Raw genomic sequence first — 21,584 nt, 5'->3', positions numbered from 1 at the left:
TTTTCAGACTTATTTCATGCTTAGTAGTAAACCATGTGGGCTGAATAATGCTCTTTATTATAAATATGAATGCATGAAGAAAAACTGGACTTATTTATGTGACTTTTACTGAGAATATCTGGATATTTCCAGCAAGGCATATTCTGAATGCTGTGACCACGCTAAATTGCCAATGTTTCTAGGATTAAAAAATTACCTTCAGCAAGTAATTCTCCCATTTCTGGAAGGCTTACTCTTACCTTGTGAGGAAGAGTTTTACTCTTACCTAGCTGTGTAAAATATTTTGTATGTTAATGTGCGTGCTGGTTTTGTGAATCAAGGAAATACCTTTTTATGTCAACAAGGAATCAATGTAGGCAAAAGGGAAATAACCCAGAAGTTACCAAAGCCTTTCTTTATTAAGCTGGGTAAATAAATCCAGGGAAGACTCCAGAAAAAGAAAGGGTCTGTGTACTACAAAGGTACGAATTCTTTGACGATTTCCCTTAATTAGACAATGAACTAAGGCAAAACCAAGACAGTTCCCACACTTAAGAGTTTAATTCAATTAATATGGGGCAGTATAAATTGTAGAACCAGTTCTTTAGTGTCAGACCCTGGGGATGTGAGAAAAGCTGTACTCTTACACATACTTAATTATCTCAATGGCAGTTCTTATCTTTTTCTGAACTAAAAAAAGTATCACATAAAAATCATAAAAGTTTAAAAGAATAATGCCCAAACCATATCAGTGACAACATATGTTATATAATATTAAAGTTAAACCATAGATGAAAGAACACAGTATATCCTCATGTTATTAAACATAATAAAAAACCAAATATTTCTTGCTATGTACCAAGCACTGTGCTAAAAGTTTTGCATATAGTTAATCCTCATAATAGTTTTAATAAGTAGAGTTATTAAGTATTCTGATTTTACAGACTAGGAAATTAAAATTTAAAGAAATGAAGGAAGTAGCCAAAGATCAAATAGTTAGGACATATGTTTATCAACGATCTATACATGTCAAATCATTTTGGTTTTGAGATTATCTCCTAAGTAGTTCAACTAATATGTATTTTAAGTTTGTACCTAAGATACTGAGTTAGTACATTTAAGAAAATTATTATTGATCTAAATTCTTATATAGATTTAAAGGCAGAACTATGCAGTCCTTTTTTTTTCTTTTCATTGTGGTAAAATATACCTAACATAAAACTGACCAGTTTAACCATTTTTAGGTGTACAATTCAGTTGCATTAAATACTTCACAATATTATGCAACCATCAACACTATCCATTTCCAGAACTTTTTCTTTATCCCAAAATGCAGTCTTTTTAAAAAGTGAGAAATGATTTTTACAGGGCACATGGGAAATTTGAATCTCCATGGGATTCCTATATGTATGTCCTTAGAGAATATCTATATGTCTTAACTTTGAATATATTCATTAGTTAATCTCAAAAGCATATAAATAAACGATGCTTTGCAGAAATACACATTTCAATCAAAATTACACATTTCAATTGCACAATATGCATCCATGATGAGAAAGTAGGTTGGTACAGGGTAGCAGATAAAGAAAATTTAATCATTAATTTATAAGCTCCCACAATTGAAATGATGCTTTGTTTCAACAAAAAGAAAGCTTGATTTTTAATGAAGTTTTCATTAAGCCACCAAAACAAACAAGCAAAAAGAAAACAACAGAATAATTACCTGCTTTCTTTCCAACTACTGGCACCGTCACTGGGGCAGCGATGGGAGTGGGTGGGGGCTCCACGGGAGGTGGTTTGATTATTTTCACTTCTGCAAAAAGATGTTCATTGCATTAATGTATCGTTTGTCACTTCCTAAAACCCATTTGCCTATTTGCCTCCCCTAATGAATTTTAAAATCTAATAAACTGGTTTTCAAAGAACAATATATTCTAATTATAATAACATCTATATACAAGATAATAACATTTGAAAATATGTGACATTATATTAAAATATAACAGTATAATCTAAGACATTGGGGCATTAGAAATCATTTGATGCATGCACACTTTTACTCCTCTTTTCTTATTAACTATATATTGTTTGTGTGAAACATGAAGGTATATGCTGTTGATATTGAGGATAAGCTTGCTTACCTGCTTCAGGCTTTGGTTTTGGTTCAGGGGCAGGGAGAGGTATTGGTGGCTTAATTTCAGGCACTAAAACAATTCATAGTAATAAGCAAGTTATCACAGAGTTTTTGAAGTTTTTCACAAAGTCAAACCAAAATTGGACAGGTTTAATGTATCTTGGAAGATACTAGAATTTATACACAAACAGTCACCAAGTCAAATACTTGACCCAAGTTTATTCTTACATTTAAACAAAGTACTTAGAAAATACAGCAAGTCAGGTTTATTGATTTTCTAATGTTATTATTCATCTCACTGCCCATAAATACAATTTTCTTAGTTTTTAAAACTCAGTAATTTATGTAACAAATGGATGGGCATGAGGCAACTGCACCTGAGAGTGAATTGTAAAGAAAATTAAGCTGGTAAGAGGAGTAGAGGTCATGTGTTCAAATCTTAATGCCAGTGTAATGATATTTTAATTGATGCATATTTGTATTTTTAGAGACAACTGGAAGTTTGTACCTTTTGTTGGTTCTGGAATTTTCCTTTCCTTTTTGGTAACAGCTGGAGGTGCTTCAACCTCTTCCACAGCTTTTGGAGGTGGTTCTGGCACTTTAAGATAATAGGATGATTTTCTAGTGTTATTTTAGGATTTGAATCCTTAGAAATCAGCTAATCTGAAATAATTAGGTCAAACTATTTTCTGAAGCTCTGTTGTTGACTTTAGAAAGAAAACCCTTATATTCTATCAATTAATTTCTGTTTTCTCTTCTTGACTCTGCTTCAATTTATTTTTTCTTTCTCTTATTTCACCTATTTGCCTCCCAACCCCATTAGTGAGCTCTCCCTTTCTAAATCACTTCTTAAATAGCAAATATACTCTTTGAGAATACATAAAAATCAGCCCACTAAAAGCCCCAAATTTTATGAAACATTTCTGACACCTTCCCATGAAGTTATTTTGCAGCCAACTTGATTATTTCACAAATAATAATAACAATAATGATGATGAAGTGCATGGAAATGCATGAATGGATTTGAGAACTATTAATACTATAAAAATGTTTAAACAGAAAGCAGACAATGGAAAACATAGACAGATGAAATATGAAGCTACATTTATATTTAACTCCATTTATGTTTACAAGATAAACCTTTTGTTAAATCTCAATTTTGTTAAAAGATAATTTCACAGATTTTTACTGAGATTCCTACCTGCAGGTTTTTTGATTTTTTCTACTTTTTTAGGTTCTACTTTAGGTTCTTCTTCTTCAGGCCTCTTTCTTAGAACTTAAAAAGACAAAAAGGTTTATATGTAAACCAAGACAAACGAATGAAGATGTTGAATAAGCTTAATGAATGCAAATAACGTACAAAGCAAGGAAAGTGAAAAGCATGAGATCAAGCGCACCGGGAAACTGGCTTTTACATTAAAAATGCTGTTAAGAAAAAGATCAAGTGTTGTTAAGGTAATTAAAACAGCACTCAGAGTCACTTTATATAGATAGTCTCTTCAGAGACAAATCCATGGCAGAAATATCCAAACACAAAATGAATAACCTAAAGAGCAAAAAATTCTAATAATTCAATGTTATAATTTAATGAGAAAAGAAGAATTTAAATAAGTACAAAGTTAACAGAAGTGGAGATGGCCAAAGAAATGTAGCCAAGAAATAAGTAATTCTATGTGGAGGGAAAGTCAGAATTTGATTCTTCATTCAAATATCTTGTTTCTAATTCTTTAATACTTTATTAGTAGAAAGAAATGCTCAGGTTTTAGAAAATGTTATTTATTAGTTGTGGTAATCCTGTGTCACACTTTAAAACTGAATTTTGAGTTTAGGCTTAAATCATTTGGTGTAATTTAGAGTATTTAATAGGTTTAGTGTATTTTACTACATAATTTGATTATGAAAATGGCAGCTATAGTCATTGTTATTAGTTTAGAATATTATCAATTTAGTCATGTCTACTAATGTTGTAAATTTCAAGATACTCTGAATGCTCACAAAATTTCTGTCTTTTTAAAAAGATATGAAAGTGATCATATTTAATTTTCAAAGCAACTAGAAATGAATTTTGATATATTAGGAATCTAATTAAGAGAAAACCAAGGAACAGAAGTATTTTGTAAGCTTTCAAGTTCTTTTTTGTTATTTGAAGCTGATACAATGTTTGAAAAATACTATACCGCTTTTGAGAATAACTTCTTCCTTTGGTTGAGGCTTAGGTTCAGGAAGTAATTTGCGAACTTTCTTTTCACCTCCAGCCACTTAAAAAAATATGATTTTAAATTTTGAAGTAAATTCATATAAAAAGTAAATTTCAACAAGAAACTGTCTCTTTCAAAACTAGTTAACCATGATGCATAAGTAATAATTCTTGTTGCATATAAATATCACAGAATTTAAAAGCAAGAACACACAAGTTGTTTCCTCTGCATAGATCTATATACCTTGTGATGAAATTCAATTGCATTAACTTCAGGCAAATATATTCATTCACCTTAAAAGGGTGTAGAAGATGTTATTCTATATTGACTTTATGAATTTTTCATTCAATGCAAGGTTCTTGACAGCATCTTTGCCCCAATATGCAATTGTAGATTGTTCAAATCTACACTGATATCCCCTTGACCATTAATTATAGGTGGCATGAATGACATTATTCAAATCTTCTCCACTAACGAGAGAAGAAAGCCAAATAATATGGATTATGAACTTGACTTAGGAAAGGAGAAATACTTAAACAATCTGAATTTTTGGATATTTCTATAAAATTTCACATTTGGTGTTTTAAATAAGACATTTGCAATGTATTAAATAACTTTCATTTTATGTGACAAAGATAGATGTGCTTAACTCTTGAAATTTTAAACATACAGAGCAAATATGTAAATATTTCATTTAAAATATTTTTTCTGTCAAGTATTTTAAGTAAAATTTCACAAACATTAAATGTTTTTATCCATGATAATTATTTTAGAGTTACCAGTATTTGTAATGTAAACCATTTTCATTGATCAAGCTGGAGAGATGCTTATACATTTAATTTCCATCAGTAATATCATTTACTTATCTAATGAATATAGCGAAAATGTATCTTTGTATCTGTTTTTCCATATTATTATTTCATTTTTAAGATCTTATGTATGAGACTCAGGTGTAGAACACACCATTGTAGTTATTTTTAAAGTCATTATATACTAATATGTCACTGCATGTCATTTAACGTTTGCATGGCTTTGCAGAGGATTATTACATCCTCTGCATCCACATTAACATCCACAGCAACACTAATTTGTAATCTCTGTTTTATAAATGAGGAAATATATATTCAGATGGGTGATTTTTCCAAAATCCCAGAGTGAATCAGGAACAGATTCAACTTATGAGTCTGGATGTGTTAATTACTTAAATAGAACACTGTTCCCTACTACGCTCACTGGAAAAATGAACAATTTTATTCTCAATAGATGTTTTATAAACCTTTATGATTCATTTATTTTTCTTTTCGGTCCAAGCCTAGATAGAGAAAAATACTGTTTAAAGAGAAATGCGTTGTGAAAAGATGACCTGCGGGGAGAAAGAAACTTCCCTACAACATGAGATCTGTACACCCAAGAGAATGTTTTGGAGTCCCTGAGAAGAGAGTGATAGGAACGCCATAAGGAAATCCCTATGAATCATATTAACAGTATAGAAGGAAAACAGGACTTATTTTTGGTGCTTATAACACTGGCTAAAATACTGTTGTTCAAGTGAAATCGCAGGGCTTTCTATTGCTAGCTCTCAGCATTTTAATCTAAGATGTGTCCTGATATTAATGTCAGCTAACCGGTAAAATTTGCTATTTTTTAGTTTAGGAAAATGCAAAAAGATATATGTAGATGAGACAAAACAACAACTATCCATGAATGCATGAAACTGATGAGAGACAATGAAAGCAACACTCATGAACCAGGACTATAAAAGCTACAAAAACACAAGAAATCAGTGAGACTACTCTGATTTTTTTTTTTTTTTTAAAGGAAAGAAGAAGAAAAAGAAGAACACTGAAGACAGCAGGAAGAGCAAGGAGTTAGAGCAAGGGATACTGAATATGAGCATTTTCTAGACTGTTGAAATACCTTTCAGAGGTGTAAGCTCCACTTTTTCTGGAACCGCAGGTTTCTCAGGAACTTTCTTCTTCGAAACAGCTTTAAAGAAGATGATCTTACTTTTATTATTTGTTTATTTAGACTGATCTGAAGCAAATTATTAAATACCTGCTTTATTGTCTATACCCAAAAGCATTAATAACAGCCAAGAACAGCCACTGAAGAACATACAAGAAGCGTTCAAACCATGAAAACAGATTCAAGTTTTACTCCAAAGTGGAGTAGTAAGTTAAAGTCTGGCTGAGAAGAAAGATAAGTTTTACTCTTTGTAGGGGTAAGAAATCTTCCTTTGCATATAGATTTTACAAGAAGGGAAACATATTTAAGTGTGTGTCTTCATAAAATGTTAATCAACAGATGGGTAACCTTTTAAGAAGTGTTTGCTTTTTCTATGTCTGATTTAAAATGCCAAAGACTCTCCCTACAGGCCAGGAGTGTTGCAGAGAGGCAAGAAACAAGCTTTCCTATGGAAAACTCTGATTTTGTGTACATGTGTAGGTAAGGGAAAAGTGCTCACCTAAGATTATATCTAGATTATTTTAAATGGGGAAATCTCATGACACCACAAATAGACAACATATTGTTAAAAATAGAAAGAATGATACAATTTTGCTAGTTTTTCAGCTTTTAAAGATGTTATTTTAAGAATTAAATAATATTGAATCAATTCAAAGTAAAAGTGAAAGTCACTCAGTCATGTCTGACACTTTGCTACCCCATGGACTATAGTCCATGGCATTCCCTAGGCCAGAATACTGGAGTGGGTAGCCTTTCCCTTCTCCAGGGGATCTTCCCAACCCAGGGATTGAACCCAGGTCTCCCGCATTGCGGGCAGATTCTTTACCAGCTGAGCCACAAGGAAAGCCTAAGAATACTGAATTCAAAGAAAAATCTAAATGCAAAGAGAATGAAAGAAAGTTTAACAAGGGGAACAACCACAGAACACAGTTGGGTTTTTATCAAGTTGTAAAAAAAAAAAAAAAGTAGGGAAGCAGTGATAAGTTGTTCATATACCTTCTTTTCATGGTATATGAACACATCAGCTATTGGATCCCATAAATATAATGCCTATAGTATATTTTAAAGCATATGTCATTCTTTAAGGACAAAGTTTTGGCTTTTGTATAAATTCATTAGTGCAATATTAAAAATATCCTGCTAAGTTTTCTTCTACATTTCACATGCACAAGATCCCAAAGATATGCACAGCAATCACACTTTGAAATCAGAAAACCCTTTCACCCCACTCTGCATGAGAAAGTTAGCTGGACAGCCCCTGCATCCAGATGGTCAGGATGAAGCTAACCATGGCGCACTTTCTGACACTTTGGGCAGCAAGCGTGGCCTGACAACGCACCCGGGGCAGCATAAAATACAAGTCTGTATGAAATCCCCCAGCATGATCATGTCCAAAAGTACACATTTTAAAAATACATTTCTTGCAAGCACCACTTCAGATGTTTGGATGGAAGTTTGGAGCAGGTTAATAAAACTTTGCAACTATCATTTTGTACCTTTAAGCTGGAATATTTTCTCCTTTACATCTTCTTTAGGTGGAGCAGGAGGAGGAGCTGGGGGCCTTGGTTTGAGTTTTGGTTTCTCAATAACCTTCTTTTCAGGTTCAGGTTCTTAAAAGAGTATTTCAGGAGTATTAGTATATGAATACAACGATTGGTATGTGGACTTACAGTATATTCAGCAGAAATATAAGGATACTTATGTAAGAAGTAAGAAGCATATTTAAGTAAGAAGTTTGCTTTTTTGGATACATAATGTTGGTATCCAACATAAAACATAAAAATGTTCAACATAAAACATAAGAATGTCAACACTGTACATAGATAACAAGTACAGCACAAGCACTAATGAAAATGACAAAGGAAGCATCCATATAAGCCACACTGACATGAAATAAATAGTACAAATCACATGAACACAGACGACAGAGATGCACATTTAAAACAATACCTTACATACAGGTGAAGAGAGACATGCTGTACACATCGAACAACGTAAAACATATACATATATATCAAGAGGAAGAATATGGTGATGAAGATTTAAGTCCAACTAACTGAATACCTTGTACTGGTGTTTCTTCCGGCTGTGGTTCAGGTTCTTCGGGTTCTTCAGGTTTAACATACTTTTCAATTTCACGTTCTTTAGAGAATGTTGACAAAGGATAAGAGGTTGTAATGTAAAGTTCTTCACAAGACTCATACAAATTTCACACAGATGCAAAGATGACAGTCACAGAAACAAAAATATACATATTCACTTACATAGAAAAAGAGGTTAATATTTCTATTTTATTATATTCAAGCTTTCTACTGTTTGATGTATGTTGATGGCAAATGAAATGATTTTTAAAATCTGATGTTGGGTTATCATTGGAAGATCCAATGCAATGATTCCAGTTTTGCCTCAGTAAACTGTATCTTTTGGAATTTATAATTACAATCAAGAATAATCAAAGATTATACTTCAAAAGACGTTTAATGATTTGAAAAACAAACAAGTCAAATATGTGCTAGAATGCTTTTACATATAATTTCAAGAAGGAATGTTAGCCTATAAATACTTTTGTATTTCTAATAGGAGTTTTCAAGAGATTAAAAATTTTATATTTATACATATATATATACCTTCAACAGGGGGAGTCTCTTTTCTACCAATGGTTATGGATGCTCTTTCTTCATATATTATTTCCTCAGGCGACTCTTCAACTTAAAAAACACAGTATTTTATTTTAGACTGAATTCAGAGTAGAATACTGTGACTGCTGAGTTTCAATGTATCAACTTAGTTACACACTAGAACATATTCTTCAGAAGATTTCAAAATGCCAATAACTATACTACATAAGACAGGCAACAGATAAACACAAAAGATCCATCTACAACCAAAGCAAGATGATGAGACGACTATCATCTTTCCAAGATTTAGAGCACAGCCATGTACCTTGTACAGGTGGAGCTTCTGGTTCTTCAGGGATAGGAACTGACACTTTCTCTTCTGTGACGATTTCCTTGGGAACTTCAGGCACTTTAAAGATATTGATTTTGTTTACTATTAAGAATTTAGAAGATGTACAAGATACTGCAAAGAGCAGGCAAAGAATACATGGGTACGGTACTTCATCTTATAAGACTCGGTGGGGAAAACAGCTTTAGAGGCAAGGCACCCTTTTGGACATCCTAATTTCATAAATAAGTCCTTGCAGACTTCTTCATTTATTTCTCATCCTCTGTGTGCCTTTAAATATAGATGTTTTCCACTGGTCTAACTTTGATGATTTTAAAAACTGAATCTACATTTTTTGAGCAATCACTCCATTCTCAACTCTTATTTCCATGGTAATGACTTATGGATCTACATCTCTGGCCCCAATCTCTCCTAAGTTCCAGATGCATATTCTCAAATTCCATACTTGAAATGTAAAACATATATTCACTGCCTTCTTTCTAATATTAGTTTGGGGGTTCAGTGAACCATTCTCATGGCCTAGCTTCAACTCTTATAATCATTTTGGGCTCATCTATTTCCTTCATTACTTTAAGAATAGACACCCACTCAATCTCCACTTCTCTTAAATCCAATCCTTTCCATTTCTGTCACCACTGATCTTACTCAATTTTTGAAGACCTTAAAAATTGCAATGGCTCTTTTCTATTATTGTCCTAAGAATTTGACCTTCTGCCAGTTATCTGAAGCTCGACTCCTGTTAATTTATACACCACTGAAGCCTATTGCCCACAGACTAAAGTACATGCCTTATATTAGCATTCAAAGAACTCCAAAACATGACTGGCATCATTACGTCCAGCCTTATCTTTCAGGATAAGCTAGGTTTCTCCTGTTTGTCTGTCTTATTTTCTCCTTGCCTTCATTATTTCCCCCCGTTTTTCCGTAAAATCTGTTCTTGCATAAACTTATACTTCATATTTTTGTTATAAGAACTACTATTAAGATGCTTAGCATTCAGATAAATACATTCTTTCTTTCTTCACGGTAGATACCTTTTACTCGCTGGATTTCTGGTTTTTTGGTAACAGGCTCAGGTTCTTTCTTTACTGGAACAAGTCTCTTGGGCAGCTCAGACACTTTGAAGATATTAGTTTTATTTTAGAAAGAGTATTTAAAGACATTGGAAAAAGAGTTAAGAATAAAGAACTTATAATTAAAGAGCAGCATTAAAATTAATGAAAGCAAAATAAGGACATTTTTGTCCCTAACACTGAAGACAACTTATTGGATTCCACTTGAAGATATCAGAATACTTAAAAAATATATAATGTCAATGATGATGTGAATACCTTTAATTTCTGGTGTTTCTGGCTTCTTAATAGTTGGGACTTTCTTCATTGGGACAACTTTCTTTGCCATCGCAGGTACTTTAAAGATATTAGTAGTATTTAATAATATAAAATTGCAAGATGCAATATGTACACATTAATTTGACAAGTCTGCTCAGAACTGTAACATACAGATGACAGTTCATAATACAGCACATAATATAGCACGATATAAAACAAGAAAGAGTGCCAAATTTCTGACAACACACAAAAAAGAAGTAAATATTTATTTTACTGTAAGTACCTTTAGGAGGTGGAGGTTCTGGTTTTTTGATGACAGGAACTTTCTTCTCTGGAACAATCTTCTTGGGCTCTTCAGGCACTTGAAAGATAGGGATTTCTTTTAGAGTCAAATGATTACAATGAAAAGATTAATGCTATGAATGAATAAAAAAGATAACACTTATTTCTTTGCTATGCTGCATTGTGTCTGTAGGACAAAAGCTTTATGTGTGCAACTGACTTTTGTTCTTGCCAATAAGGTCAAATGTTAAAGAAGGAAATAGAAGACTGAAATGTTTGCCTTAAACAAGATAAATAATAGATATAAAAAATCAAATGGTGTATTCTTCCATTCAGTGAATCTTGTCTTGTACCTGCTGGTGGGGGGGCTTCCGGTTCCACCTCTTCTACAACAGGAACGGGCTCTTCCTCTTCTACAACAGGAACAGGCTCTTCCTCTTCTACAACAGGAACGGGCTCTTCCTCTTCTACAACAGGAACTGGCTCTTCTTCTTCAGGAACAATTTCCACAGGTTCTTCATAAACTTTAAAGATATAGTTAATTTTAATTGAATGTGTGGAACAGTATTCTAAAATGCACAAATGTGAAACACAATAAATAGTCATCTTGATTTCTTCCCTTGTTTCTACTAATATCATCACTTATATTAAGATGAAATCCATCTTGTTTGACTGATTTCTGTTTCCATTGCTTTGAATGTTTGAAAAACCCTTTAGTGTTTAATGTCATTTATAGTCATTAGTTCACCTGTCCCGCTTTGTGTGTGCATTAGAGAAGCTTTGTGTAACACAGCTTATGATGGCCAGTGTAGTTGCTGACTATGGACTCAAATAGATTTAAGATTGGAGCTAATTAAGAACCGTGAAGTAAGACAAATAATTAAAGGACAGAAAATGACCAAGAGATACTGAATTAGAAGAGGAACAAGGCCTACATTAAAAACAGTCAAAAGTGGTAAGCTCATAAACAGCATTACATGTACCTTCTGGAGGAGGAGACTCTACTTTCTCAGGAATAGGGATGGCTGGTTTCTCCTCCAAGACAGGTTTCTTTGGTACCTCTGGCACTTAAAAGAAAGAGTTAGTTTTACTTCTGGGTAGTTGAGAAGTACATGAAATTTATACTATATCTAGTTCAAATAACCCAGGGACAGATCCATGAACAAAATTCACAATGAGGCCAGTGATCTGTTCTTGGATCCACATGGTCGGAAGAAAACAAAGCCTATTAACATCAACAAAACCATGTTAGAAAACTCTTCTAATACTTACAACAAACGTACCAGTCTTTTTTTTTTTTTTTCAATCAATGATGCTATTTAAAAACATTTAAAACTCTAAACAGCCAGTATACTAGGTTTGTAGTTGTTAATATAAGATATTTGACAAACAAAAGGCTTTCCTATTGGAAGTGAAACCAAGAGTGAGTGCTTATCTATTGGTTAGTGACATGTACCTTTAGCTGGTGGGACTTCAGGCTTTTTGGGAACAGCTACTTTCTTTTCTGGAACAACTTCTTTTGGAACTTCAGGCACTTTAAAGATATTAGTATTTTAACATTATGAAGAATCACGTGAAAACATTCATCACATTTACACAGAACAAAATGCTTTTCAAGAGCTAGAGGTTGTATCCACCTCTCTTAGACAGTAGACAGTTACAAGTACCTTTAGGAGGCGGGACTTCTGGTTTCTTGGGAACCACTGGAGGCACTTTCTTTTCAGGAACAACTTCCTTGGGCACCTCAGGCACTTAAAAAGATATTAGTATTTAGCTCATTGTTTCAATGACATACGGAAATCATTAAGCTGAGCAGTGGAACATAGCATTTTAGAGACACATTTTTCTGTATGAAGCAGTGGCAGTGGGAAATACCTTTCGCTGGTGGTGGTTCAGGTTTCTTGGCAACAACAGCGGGTGGTTTCTTTTCCGGGACAGGTTTCTTAGGTGGGACAGTCACTAAAGATATTATGATTTATGTTTTAGAATCGGTGAAGAAGAGTGAGAAACAATAAAAGTCATAACGCCTAGAATCTGGGGGACAAGAAGGGCAAAGATTGGCTAAGGCTGCATAGCAGCTGGCCAGTACCTTTTGGAGGAGGAGCAGGAACAGGCTCTGGCTCTTCTACGACTTCAACTGGAGGCTCCTCTGGGGCTATTTCCTCAGGCTCCTCATACACTTTAAAGACACAAGCTTGTTTGAATGCTAGAACTGACTCAAGTATATGAAACATTTTGTAAAATGATTCTTACAGTGCTCAGAAGAGAGTTTTTCTTTTTAAAAATACTAGTTTGGAGAGTTTCATGATTACCTGCAGGGGGAGGACTTTCCGGTTTGGGAGGAATAGCTTCAGGCACCTTCTTTTCGGGCACAGCTGCCTTTGGCACCTCGGGTACTTTAAAGAGATTAGTGTTTTCAGGATTAGACTGAGTGAAGACAGACAGACATTGTCAAACACAGCAACATGCAGGCAGCTACCTTTGGCTGGTGGCACTTCTGGCTTTTTAGGAGGTGTCACAGGCACTTTCTTTTCAGGGACAACTTCTTTGGGAGCTTCAGGCACTTAAAAGATATTAGTAAAATTACATTTAGGAGTTATGAGATCATTGGAACAAATTATTTTCAAGAGCAGAGGAGTTATGTCATTTAAGCCTAAGATCAGTGACAAATACCTTTAGCAGGTGGGACTTCTGGCTTTTTAGGAGGCATCACAGGTACTTTCTTCTCAGGGACGACTTCCTTGGGAGCCTCTGGCACTTAAAAGATTTTAGTAAAATTACGTTTAGAAGTTGTGGGAGCACTAGAGCAAAATGCTTTTGAGAGCAGAAGAGTTTTATCTCTTTAAATCTAAGGTGAGTGACAGCTACCTGTAACAGGTGGGACTTCTGGCTTTTTAGGAGGTGTCACAGGCACTTTCTTTTCAGGGACAACTTCTTTTGGCACCTCAGGCACTTAAAAGATATTAGTAAAATTACATTTAGTATTATGAGAACAATGGAGCAAATATTTTCAAGAACAGAAGAGTTATGTGCTTTAAAGCCTAAGATCAGTGACAAATACCTTTAGCAGGTGGGACTTCTGGCTTTTTAGGAGGCATCACAGGTACTTTCTTCTCAGGGACGACTTCCTTGGGAGCCTCTGGCACTTAAAAGATTTTAGTAAAATTATGTTTAGAAGTTGTGGGAGCACTAGAGCAAAATGCTTTTGAGAGCAGAAGAGTTTTATCTCCTTAAATCTAAGGTGAGTGACAGCTACCTGTAACAGGTGGGACTTCTGGCTTTTTAGGAGGTGTCACAGGCACTTTCTTTTCAGGGACAACTTCTTTTGGCACCTCAGGCACTTAAAAGATATTAGTAAAATTACATTTAGTATTATGAGAACAATGGAGCAAATATTTTCAAGAACAGAAGAGTTATGTGCTTTAAAGCCTAAGTTTCATGACAAATACCTTTAGCAGGTGGGACTTCTGGCTTTTTAGGAGGCATCACAGGTACTTTCTTCTCAGGGACGACTTCCTTGGGAGCCTCTGGCACTTAAAAGATTTTAGTAAAATTACGTTTAGAAGTTGTGGGAGCACTAGAGCAAAATGCTTTTGAGAGCAGAAGAGTTTTATCTCCTTAAATCTAAGGTGAGTGACAGCTACCTGTAACAGGTGGGACTTCTGGCTTTTTAGGAGGCATCACAGGTACTTTCTTTTCAGGGACAACTTCTTTTGGAGCCTCAGGTACTTAAAAGATATTAGTAAATTTATGTTTAGTAGTTATGTGACCACCAGAACAAAATATGTTCAAGAGCAGAAGAGTTTTATCTTCTTAAATCGAAGGTGAATGACAGGTACCTGTAATAGGTGGGGCCTCTGGCTTTTTAGCAGGTGCCACTGGCACTTTCTTTTCAGGGACAATTTCTTGAGGAACTTCAGGCGCTTAAAAGATAGTAGTTTTATGCTTAGGTTAAAGAGGTCAATGAATTAAAAGTACTTCCAAGAGCAGAGGAGGTATTTCTTCTATAGAAAAAGGACTGGGGTGAAAAATACCTGAAACTGGAGGGACTTCCAGTTTTTTGGGTGGTGCTTTGGGAACTTTCTTTTCTGGAACAACATCTTGGGGAACTTCAGGCACTTGAAAGATATTAGTAGTTTTATGGTTAGGTTAATGAAGAGCAAAGGACTTGAATCATTCTCAAGAACTCAAGAGACATTTCTTCTGCAGGAGTCCAGAGCCAACATGTACCTGTGACAGGTGGGGCTTCCGGTGTTTTGGGTGGTGCCTTGGGGACTTTCTTTTCTGGAACAACTTCTTGGGGAACTTCAGGCACTTGAAAGATATTAGTAGTTTTATGGTTAGGTTAATGAAGAGCAATGGACTAAAATCATCCTCAAAAACTGAAGACACATTTCTTCTGAAGAATGAAGTCAGAGCTAAATTGTACCTGTGACAGGTGGGACTTCCGGTATTTTGGGTGGTGCCTTGGGGACTTTCTTTTCTGGAACAACTTCTTGGGGAACTTCAGGCACTTGAAAGATATTAGCAGTTTTATGGTTAGGTTAATGAAGAGCAATGGACTAAAATCATTCTTAAAAATTGAAGAGACATTTCTTCTGCAGAACGTTGTGGGTCAACATGTACCTGAGACAGGTGAGACTTCCGGTTTTTTGGGTGGTGCCCTGGGAACGTCCTTTTCTGGGACAACTTCTTGGGTAATTTCAGGCACTTGAAAGATATTAGTAGTTTTAAGATTAGGTTAATGAAGAACAATAGACTTGACTTATTCTCAAGAACTGAAGAGACATTTCTTCTGCAGAATGAGGTCAGAACCAATATGTACCTGTGACAGGGGAGACTTCCAGTTTTTTGGCTGGTGCCTTAGGGACTTTCTTTACGGGGACAACTTCTTGGGAAACTTCAGGCACTTGAAAGATATTAGTGGTTTTATGGTTAGGTTAATGAAGAGCAATGGACTAAAATCATCCTCAAAAACTGAAGACAGAGCTAAATTGTACCTGTGACAGGTGGGACTTCCAGTGTTTTGGGTGGTGCCTTGGGGACTTTCTTTTCTGGAACAACTTCTTGGGGAACTTCAGGCACTTGAAAGATATTAGTAGTTTTATGGTTAGGTTAATGAAGAGCAATGGACTAAAATCATCCTCAAAAACTGAAGGGACATTTCTTCTGAAGAATGTTGTGGGCCAACATGTACCTGTGACAGGTGGGGCTTCTGGTGTTTTGGGTGGTACCTTGGGAACTTTATTTTCTGGGACAACTTCCTTGGTAACTTCAGGCACTTGAAAGATATTAGTAGTTTTATGATTAGATTAATGAATAGCAATGGGCTTGAATCATACTCAAACCCTGAAGAAACATTTCTTCTGAAGAATGAGATCAGAGCCAGCATGTACCTGTGACAGGTGGAACTTCTGGTTTTTTGGGTGGCACCTTGGGAACTTTCTTTTCTGGAACAACTTCTTGGGGAACTTCAGGCACTTGAAAGATATTAGTAGTTTTATGGTTAGGTTAATGAAGAGCAATGGACTAAAATCATCCTCAAAAACTGAAGACACATTTCTTCTGAAGAATGAAGTCAGAGCTAAATTGTACCTGTGACAGGTGGGACTTCCGGTATTTTGGGTGGTGCCTTGGGGACTTTCTTTTCTGGAACAACTTCTTGGGGAACTTCAGGGACTTGAAAGATATTAGTAGTTTTATGGTTAGGGTAATGAATAGCAATGGACTAAACTCATCCTCAAAAATTGAAGGGACATTTCTTCTGAAGAATGTTGTGGGTCAACATGTACCTGTGACAGGTGGGACTTCTGGCTTTTTCGGTGGTGCCTTGGGAACTTTCTTTTCTGGGATAACTTCTTGGGGAACTTCAGGCACTTAAAAGATATTAGTAGTTTTATGGTTAGGTTAATGAATAGCATGGACTAAAATCATTCTCAAAAACTGAAGAGACATTTCTTCTGTAGAATCTTCTCTGGGTCAACATGTACCTGTGACAGGTGGAACTTCCGGTTTTTTGGGTGGCACCTTGGGAACTTTCTTTTCTGGAACAACTTCTTGGGGAACTTCAGGCACTTAAAAGATATTAGTAGTTTTATGGTTAGGTTAATGAATAGCATGGACTAAAATCATTCTCAAAAACTGAAGAGACATTTCTTCTGTAGAATCTTCTCTGGGTCAACATGTACCTGTGACAGGTGGAACTTCCGGTTTTTTGGGTGGCACCTTGGGAACTTTCTTTTCTGGAACAACTTCTTGGGGAACTTCAGGCACTTGAAAGATATTAGTAGTTTTATGGTTAGGTTAATGAAGAGCAATGGACTAAAATCATCCTCAAAAATTGAAGACACATTTCTTCTGAAGAATGAAGTCAGAGCTAAATTGTACCTGTGACAGGTGGAGCTTCCAGTGTTTTGGGTGGTGCCTTGGGGACTTTCTTTTCTGGAACAACTTCTTGGGGAACTTCAGGCACTTGAAAGATATTAGTAGTTTTACGGTTAGGTTAATGAATAGTAATGGACTAAAATCATCTTCACAAACTGAAGAGACATTTCTTCTGAAGAATGTTGTGGGTCAACATGTACCTGTGACAGGTGGGGCTTCCGGTGTTTTGGGTGGTGCCTTGGGGACTTTCTTTTCTGGGACAACTTCCTTGGTAACTTCAGGCACTTGAAAGATATTAGTAGTTTTATGATTAGGTCAATGAATAGCAATGGGCTTGAATCACACTCAAAACCTGAAGAGACATTTCTTCTGAAGAATGAGGTCAGAGCTAACATGTACCTGTGACAGGTGGGGCTTCCGGTGTTTTGGGTGGCGCCTTGGGAGCTTTCTTTTCTGGGACAACTTCTTGGGGCACCTCAGGCACTTGAAAGATATTAGTAGTTTAAGAATTTGGGAAATTTGAAGGTATATGTTACAATGATTATGAAGAGACAAGACAATATACATTCTTAACACAGCAGTGGGAATAAATACCTTTAGCAGGTAGGACTTCTGGCTTTTTGGGCACAGCCACTTTCTTTTCAGGCACAACTTCTTTAGGAACTTCAGGAACTTTGAAGATATTAGTATCTATTAGTTAGAAACTATCAAATGGGAATATCGACAACACACTTGCCCAAGCAAATACCATTTATAAAACTGACGGATACTTCTAAACACCCTTTCCCCAGCCCCCCAAACAGGTGACCCACAACATGGAAGGATAAATACCTTTAGCTGGTGGAGCTTCTGGCTTTTTAGGAGGAGCCACAGGCACTTTCTTTTCAGGGATGACTTCTGGCGGCACTTCAGGCACTTAAAAAATATTCATAATTTGTGTTTAGAAAGGTGGAAATAATGAATGACTGTATCATGCAATCATACACCAAGATATTTTGGATAACTCCCAAACCTCTTTTTTCTTTAGAATTTTTTACCTTTATATAGTGGGATATATACACATAATTTCTTCTAGCTAAAAGAGCAATTATTTCCTTCCCAGTATGTATAGTATTGCCATTACCTGCAGGGGGAGGACTTTCCGGTTTGGGAGGAATAGCTTCAGGCACCTTCTTTTCTGGCACAGCTGCCTTTGGCACCTCGGGTACTTTAAAGAGATTAGTATTTTCAGGATTAGACTGAGTGAAGACAAACAGACATTGTCAAACACAGCAACATGCAGGCAGCTACCTTTGGCTGGTGGCACTTCTGGCTTTTTAGGAGGTACCACAGGCACTTTCTTTTCAGGGACAACTTCTTTGGGAGCTTCAGGCACTTAAAAGATATTAGTAAAATTACATTTAGGAGTTATGAGAGCACTGGAACAAGTTATTTTCAAGAACAGAGGGGTTATATCTTTTTAAGCCTAAGGTCTGTGACAAGTACCTGTAACAGGTGGAACTTCTGGCTTTTTAGGAGGTGCTGCTGGTACTTTCTTCTCAGGGACAACTTCCTTGGGAGCTTCAGGCACTTAAAAGACATTAGTAAAATTATATTTAGGAGCTATGCAGTTCACTGGAACAAATATTTTCCAGAGCAGAAGCATTATGTCTTTTTAAGATCAGTGACAAATACCTTTAGCAGGTGGGACTTCTGGCTTTTTAGGAGGTGTCACTGGTGGCTTCTTTTCAGGGACAACTTCCTTTGGAGCCTCAGGCACTTAAAGGAGATGAGTAAATTTATATTTAGGAGTTATAGGACCACGAGAACAAAATATTTTCAAGAGCAGATGAGTTTTATCTTCTTAAGCCTAAGATCCAAGACAAGTACCTGTAACTGGTGGAGCTTCTGGCATTTTAGGAGGTGCCACAGGCACTTTCTTTTCAGGGAAAACCTCTTTGGGAGCCTCAGGCACTTTGAAGATATTAGTAAATTTACATTTGAGTCACAAGGATCAACACAGACAAGAATCACGTTTACATAGCAACAGCACTTTAGAGGCTAGCAAGGCAATTCTTTCCACAGCCCTCCCTATTCCCTCCTGAGGGGCTGTTAGGATGTACCTTTGACAGATAAAACTTCAAGCTTCTGGAGAGTATGGACTTTTTCCCAGACAACTTCTATGGGCACCTCAGGCACTTCAAAGATATTAATATTTTCACATTTAGGAGTCACAAGAATGAACGCAAACAGGAAACACATTTATATAGGAAAAGACATTTTCCCAAACATCTAAGCTTCTGGCAACATATACCTTCATCAGCAAGGACTTCAGCCTTTTCATGACGAACCACGTATGTTTTCTTTTCAGGGACAATTTCTTGGAGAGTCTTGGGCACTTTAAGAAATCAGTATTTCAACATTTAGTGTTTCAAAGGTCAATAGGAACAGCAAAATATTTTCAAGACTACAAGTGCTATTTCTTCTTGAATTTGAGGGCATGGGAACTTGTACCTTTAACTGATGGAGGCTCTCTTTTTTTGGAAGGAACTCTTTTTGCAGGAACACCTTCTTGAGCAGCTTCAGGCACTTTAAAGATATTAGTATTTCACATTTAGGAGTTAAAATGACTAATGAGAACAGTAACCACGCTAAGTAAGCAAATGTAGTTTTCTAGACATCTCTTCTCTGCCTGTTGTCCCCTTGCCCCACCAAGCATCTAAGTTGAATGGGATTAGTATTAATAGCATCCTTGCGAAGATGGGCTCACCCTTCTCTAGCGACAAGTTGAGGTGCTATGACACTAGACCCTCCTTATGAAATATGTGTTGAATGAATATTTTTAATAAAAGCATTTTCTGTTTTGATACGAATGGTCACACACGTTTTCTTCTGAGAGGGAACTTCTTGTGGAGCTTCAAGTGCTTTAAAGATGGTATGTTTACATTCAGGAGTTAGGAAGAACATTAGAAAAACAGTTTTAAGAACTGAGGGTGGACAATTTCTTCAATATCTCTCAGAGGTGATGTGCACTTTTCCCAGGTGGACATTCTGGCTCTTTAGGAACATCCTTAGATCCTTTCATTTCAGGAGAAACTTCTTTCACAGCTTCAGCTACTTTGAAGATGTTAGTATTCTACTTAGAGGTTAAGGAATCAGTGGAGACATTAATGACATTAACCAAAGTGACTTTATGACTATAAGGGTGCCTCTTTCAAGAACTGGATGAGGGATAAAGTCCTGAAGAAAGGAGCGAAATCTTGTCTTTGTTATTTCCCTTCTCCCTACCACCATACACATGGGCATATGTTAAATAAATGAAGGAAGGAGGACAGAATGATACCTTTAGGGGATGGTGTTTCAACTTCAGGAGGACTAGCCATGCGTATTTCAGGAGGACTAGTCATGAGTATTTCCTTCCTTAAATGAAGGAAGGACGACAGAATAAATGATACCTTTAGGGGATGGTGTTTCAATTTCAGGAGGACCAGCCATGAGTATTTTCTTTATAGGGACAACTTCTTCAGGAGATTCAGGCACTTTACAGATATTAATGCATTGTACTTCAAAGTGACGAAGAGCAGTGAAGAGTTTTACTCATAACCCACCTACAGGAATGTTCCAGACTGGGTGACCTCCTTGCTCCCTGAATCTGATTCTTTGGAAATAGTATGAATGTTTGATTATCAGGAGCTGTTTTCTTAGTCACCTCAGACAGTATCAATGCTAGTAATTTTATTTCTTTGAATGGTAGGAGTATAGAAAATTAGGTTATAAAAATTTACCTTTAGGTGAAAAAACCCTAAATTTTGAATAATTAACAATGTACCTTTTGCTATTAGTTTGGGGAAAATAAAAAAGCTCCTTTCTTATCTGAAATGGCTTTATTTTGTACCCTGACATTAGGTACTTTAAAAGGGTAATTGTTTTTAGGAGAAAGGAGAACAACTAAAAATTCTAGACTGAAAAAATAGTGTCAAAGTGCTCAGATATTCTTCAAATCATAGAATATCATGGGCATTTTGAAGAATTTGTCATTTTGGATGTTCTAAAACATTTTCATGTTTTAATTAATCTGAAAATGTTCCAAATGGGAAAACTTAAGATTCTTTAAAAATAAAAGACAAGGAGAGGAGCAAATAAATTATTCAGGGCAGAATTCTAACTCTAACTGGTTTTGGTTTTAACTGCCCTGGTTTCAGATGGTTTCAGAGAGGATATTACACACAGAACAGTTCCACAGTGAATTTAATATTTTATTTTCTTTAGGTCATGGTTTTCTGAAAGTATTTCTGATATTTAAATCCTAGGGGATATCAATTATTTCAAATTCATGTGCTTGTTTTTGGTGGTAAGTTTATTTTA

The 21,584-nt window shown here is 35.7% G+C and overlaps 1 protein-coding gene across 50 annotated transcripts in view; it reads right to left on the bottom strand.

Moving 5' to 3' along the window:
- Window positions 1–21,584, bottom strand: part of TTN (titin) — a 276,354-nt gene that overhangs the window by 112,324 nt on the left and 142,446 nt on the right. For 11 of the 50 annotated variants that reach the window (XM_070798610.1, XM_070798811.1, XM_070798613.1 and 8 more), the window contains 53 exons: window positions 19,734–19,808; window positions 19,534–19,617; window positions 19,343–19,417; window positions 19,110–19,193; window positions 18,915–18,998; window positions 18,726–18,809; window positions 18,531–18,614; window positions 18,364–18,447; window positions 18,072–18,155; window positions 17,835–17,912; window positions 17,640–17,723; window positions 17,441–17,524; window positions 17,244–17,327; window positions 17,045–17,128; window positions 16,847–16,930; window positions 16,649–16,732; window positions 16,452–16,535; window positions 16,253–16,336; window positions 16,054–16,137; window positions 15,857–15,940; window positions 15,682–15,765; window positions 15,483–15,566; window positions 15,286–15,369; window positions 15,087–15,170; window positions 14,891–14,974; window positions 14,696–14,779; window positions 14,501–14,584; window positions 14,306–14,389; window positions 14,113–14,196; window positions 13,918–14,001; window positions 13,725–13,808; window positions 13,530–13,613; window positions 13,336–13,419; window positions 13,169–13,252; window positions 12,946–13,035; window positions 12,732–12,815; window positions 12,524–12,607; window positions 12,313–12,390; window positions 11,840–11,923; window positions 11,210–11,380; window positions 10,858–10,935; window positions 10,575–10,652; window positions 10,278–10,361; window positions 9,220–9,303; window positions 8,904–8,984; window positions 8,341–8,418; window positions 7,773–7,886; window positions 6,229–6,297; window positions 4,291–4,371; window positions 3,315–3,389; window positions 2,622–2,711; window positions 2,121–2,183; window positions 1,703–1,792 (listed from right to left, as the gene is read on the bottom strand). In XM_070798610.1, coding sequence (XP_070654711.1) covers window positions 1,703–1,792; window positions 2,121–2,183; window positions 2,622–2,711; window positions 3,315–3,389; window positions 4,291–4,371; window positions 6,229–6,297; window positions 7,773–7,886; window positions 8,341–8,418; window positions 8,904–8,984; window positions 9,220–9,303; window positions 10,278–10,361; window positions 10,575–10,652; window positions 10,858–10,935; window positions 11,210–11,380; window positions 11,840–11,923; window positions 12,313–12,390; window positions 12,524–12,607; window positions 12,732–12,815; window positions 12,946–13,035; window positions 13,169–13,252; window positions 13,336–13,419; window positions 13,530–13,613; window positions 13,725–13,808; window positions 13,918–14,001; window positions 14,113–14,196; window positions 14,306–14,389; window positions 14,501–14,584; window positions 14,696–14,779; window positions 14,891–14,974; window positions 15,087–15,170; window positions 15,286–15,369; window positions 15,483–15,566; window positions 15,682–15,765; window positions 15,857–15,940; window positions 16,054–16,137; window positions 16,253–16,336; window positions 16,452–16,535; window positions 16,649–16,732; window positions 16,847–16,930; window positions 17,045–17,128; window positions 17,244–17,327; window positions 17,441–17,524; window positions 17,640–17,723; window positions 17,835–17,912; window positions 18,072–18,155; window positions 18,364–18,447; window positions 18,531–18,614; window positions 18,726–18,809; window positions 18,915–18,998; window positions 19,110–19,193; window positions 19,343–19,417; window positions 19,534–19,617; window positions 19,734–19,808 — 4,488 coding nt within the window. The remainder of the gene's footprint in view (window positions 1–1,702; window positions 1,793–2,120; window positions 2,184–2,621; window positions 2,712–3,314; window positions 3,390–4,290; window positions 4,372–6,228; window positions 6,298–7,772; window positions 7,887–8,340; window positions 8,419–8,903; window positions 8,985–9,219; window positions 9,304–10,277; window positions 10,362–10,574; window positions 10,653–10,857; window positions 10,936–11,209; window positions 11,381–11,839; window positions 11,924–12,312; window positions 12,391–12,523; window positions 12,608–12,731; window positions 12,816–12,945; window positions 13,036–13,168; window positions 13,253–13,335; window positions 13,420–13,529; window positions 13,614–13,724; window positions 13,809–13,917; window positions 14,002–14,112; window positions 14,197–14,305; window positions 14,390–14,500; window positions 14,585–14,695; window positions 14,780–14,890; window positions 14,975–15,086; window positions 15,171–15,285; window positions 15,370–15,482; window positions 15,567–15,681; window positions 15,766–15,856; window positions 15,941–16,053; window positions 16,138–16,252; window positions 16,337–16,451; window positions 16,536–16,648; window positions 16,733–16,846; window positions 16,931–17,044; window positions 17,129–17,243; window positions 17,328–17,440; window positions 17,525–17,639; window positions 17,724–17,834; window positions 17,913–18,071; window positions 18,156–18,363; window positions 18,448–18,530; window positions 18,615–18,725; window positions 18,810–18,914; window positions 18,999–19,109; window positions 19,194–19,342; window positions 19,418–19,533; window positions 19,618–19,733; window positions 19,809–21,584) is intronic. The other 39 variants (XM_070798618.1, XM_070798684.1, XM_070798683.1 and 36 more) reach the window with 39 other exon arrangements.

This window comes from Bos indicus, chromosome 2, assembly GCF_029378745.1.
Source record: "Bos indicus isolate NIAB-ARS_2022 breed Sahiwal x Tharparkar chromosome 2, NIAB-ARS_B.indTharparkar_mat_pri_1.0, whole genome shotgun sequence".
Lineage (NCBI taxonomy): Eukaryota > Metazoa > Chordata > Mammalia > Artiodactyla > Bovidae > Bos > Bos indicus.
This window is presented reverse-complemented; position numbering and strand designations above follow the sequence as displayed.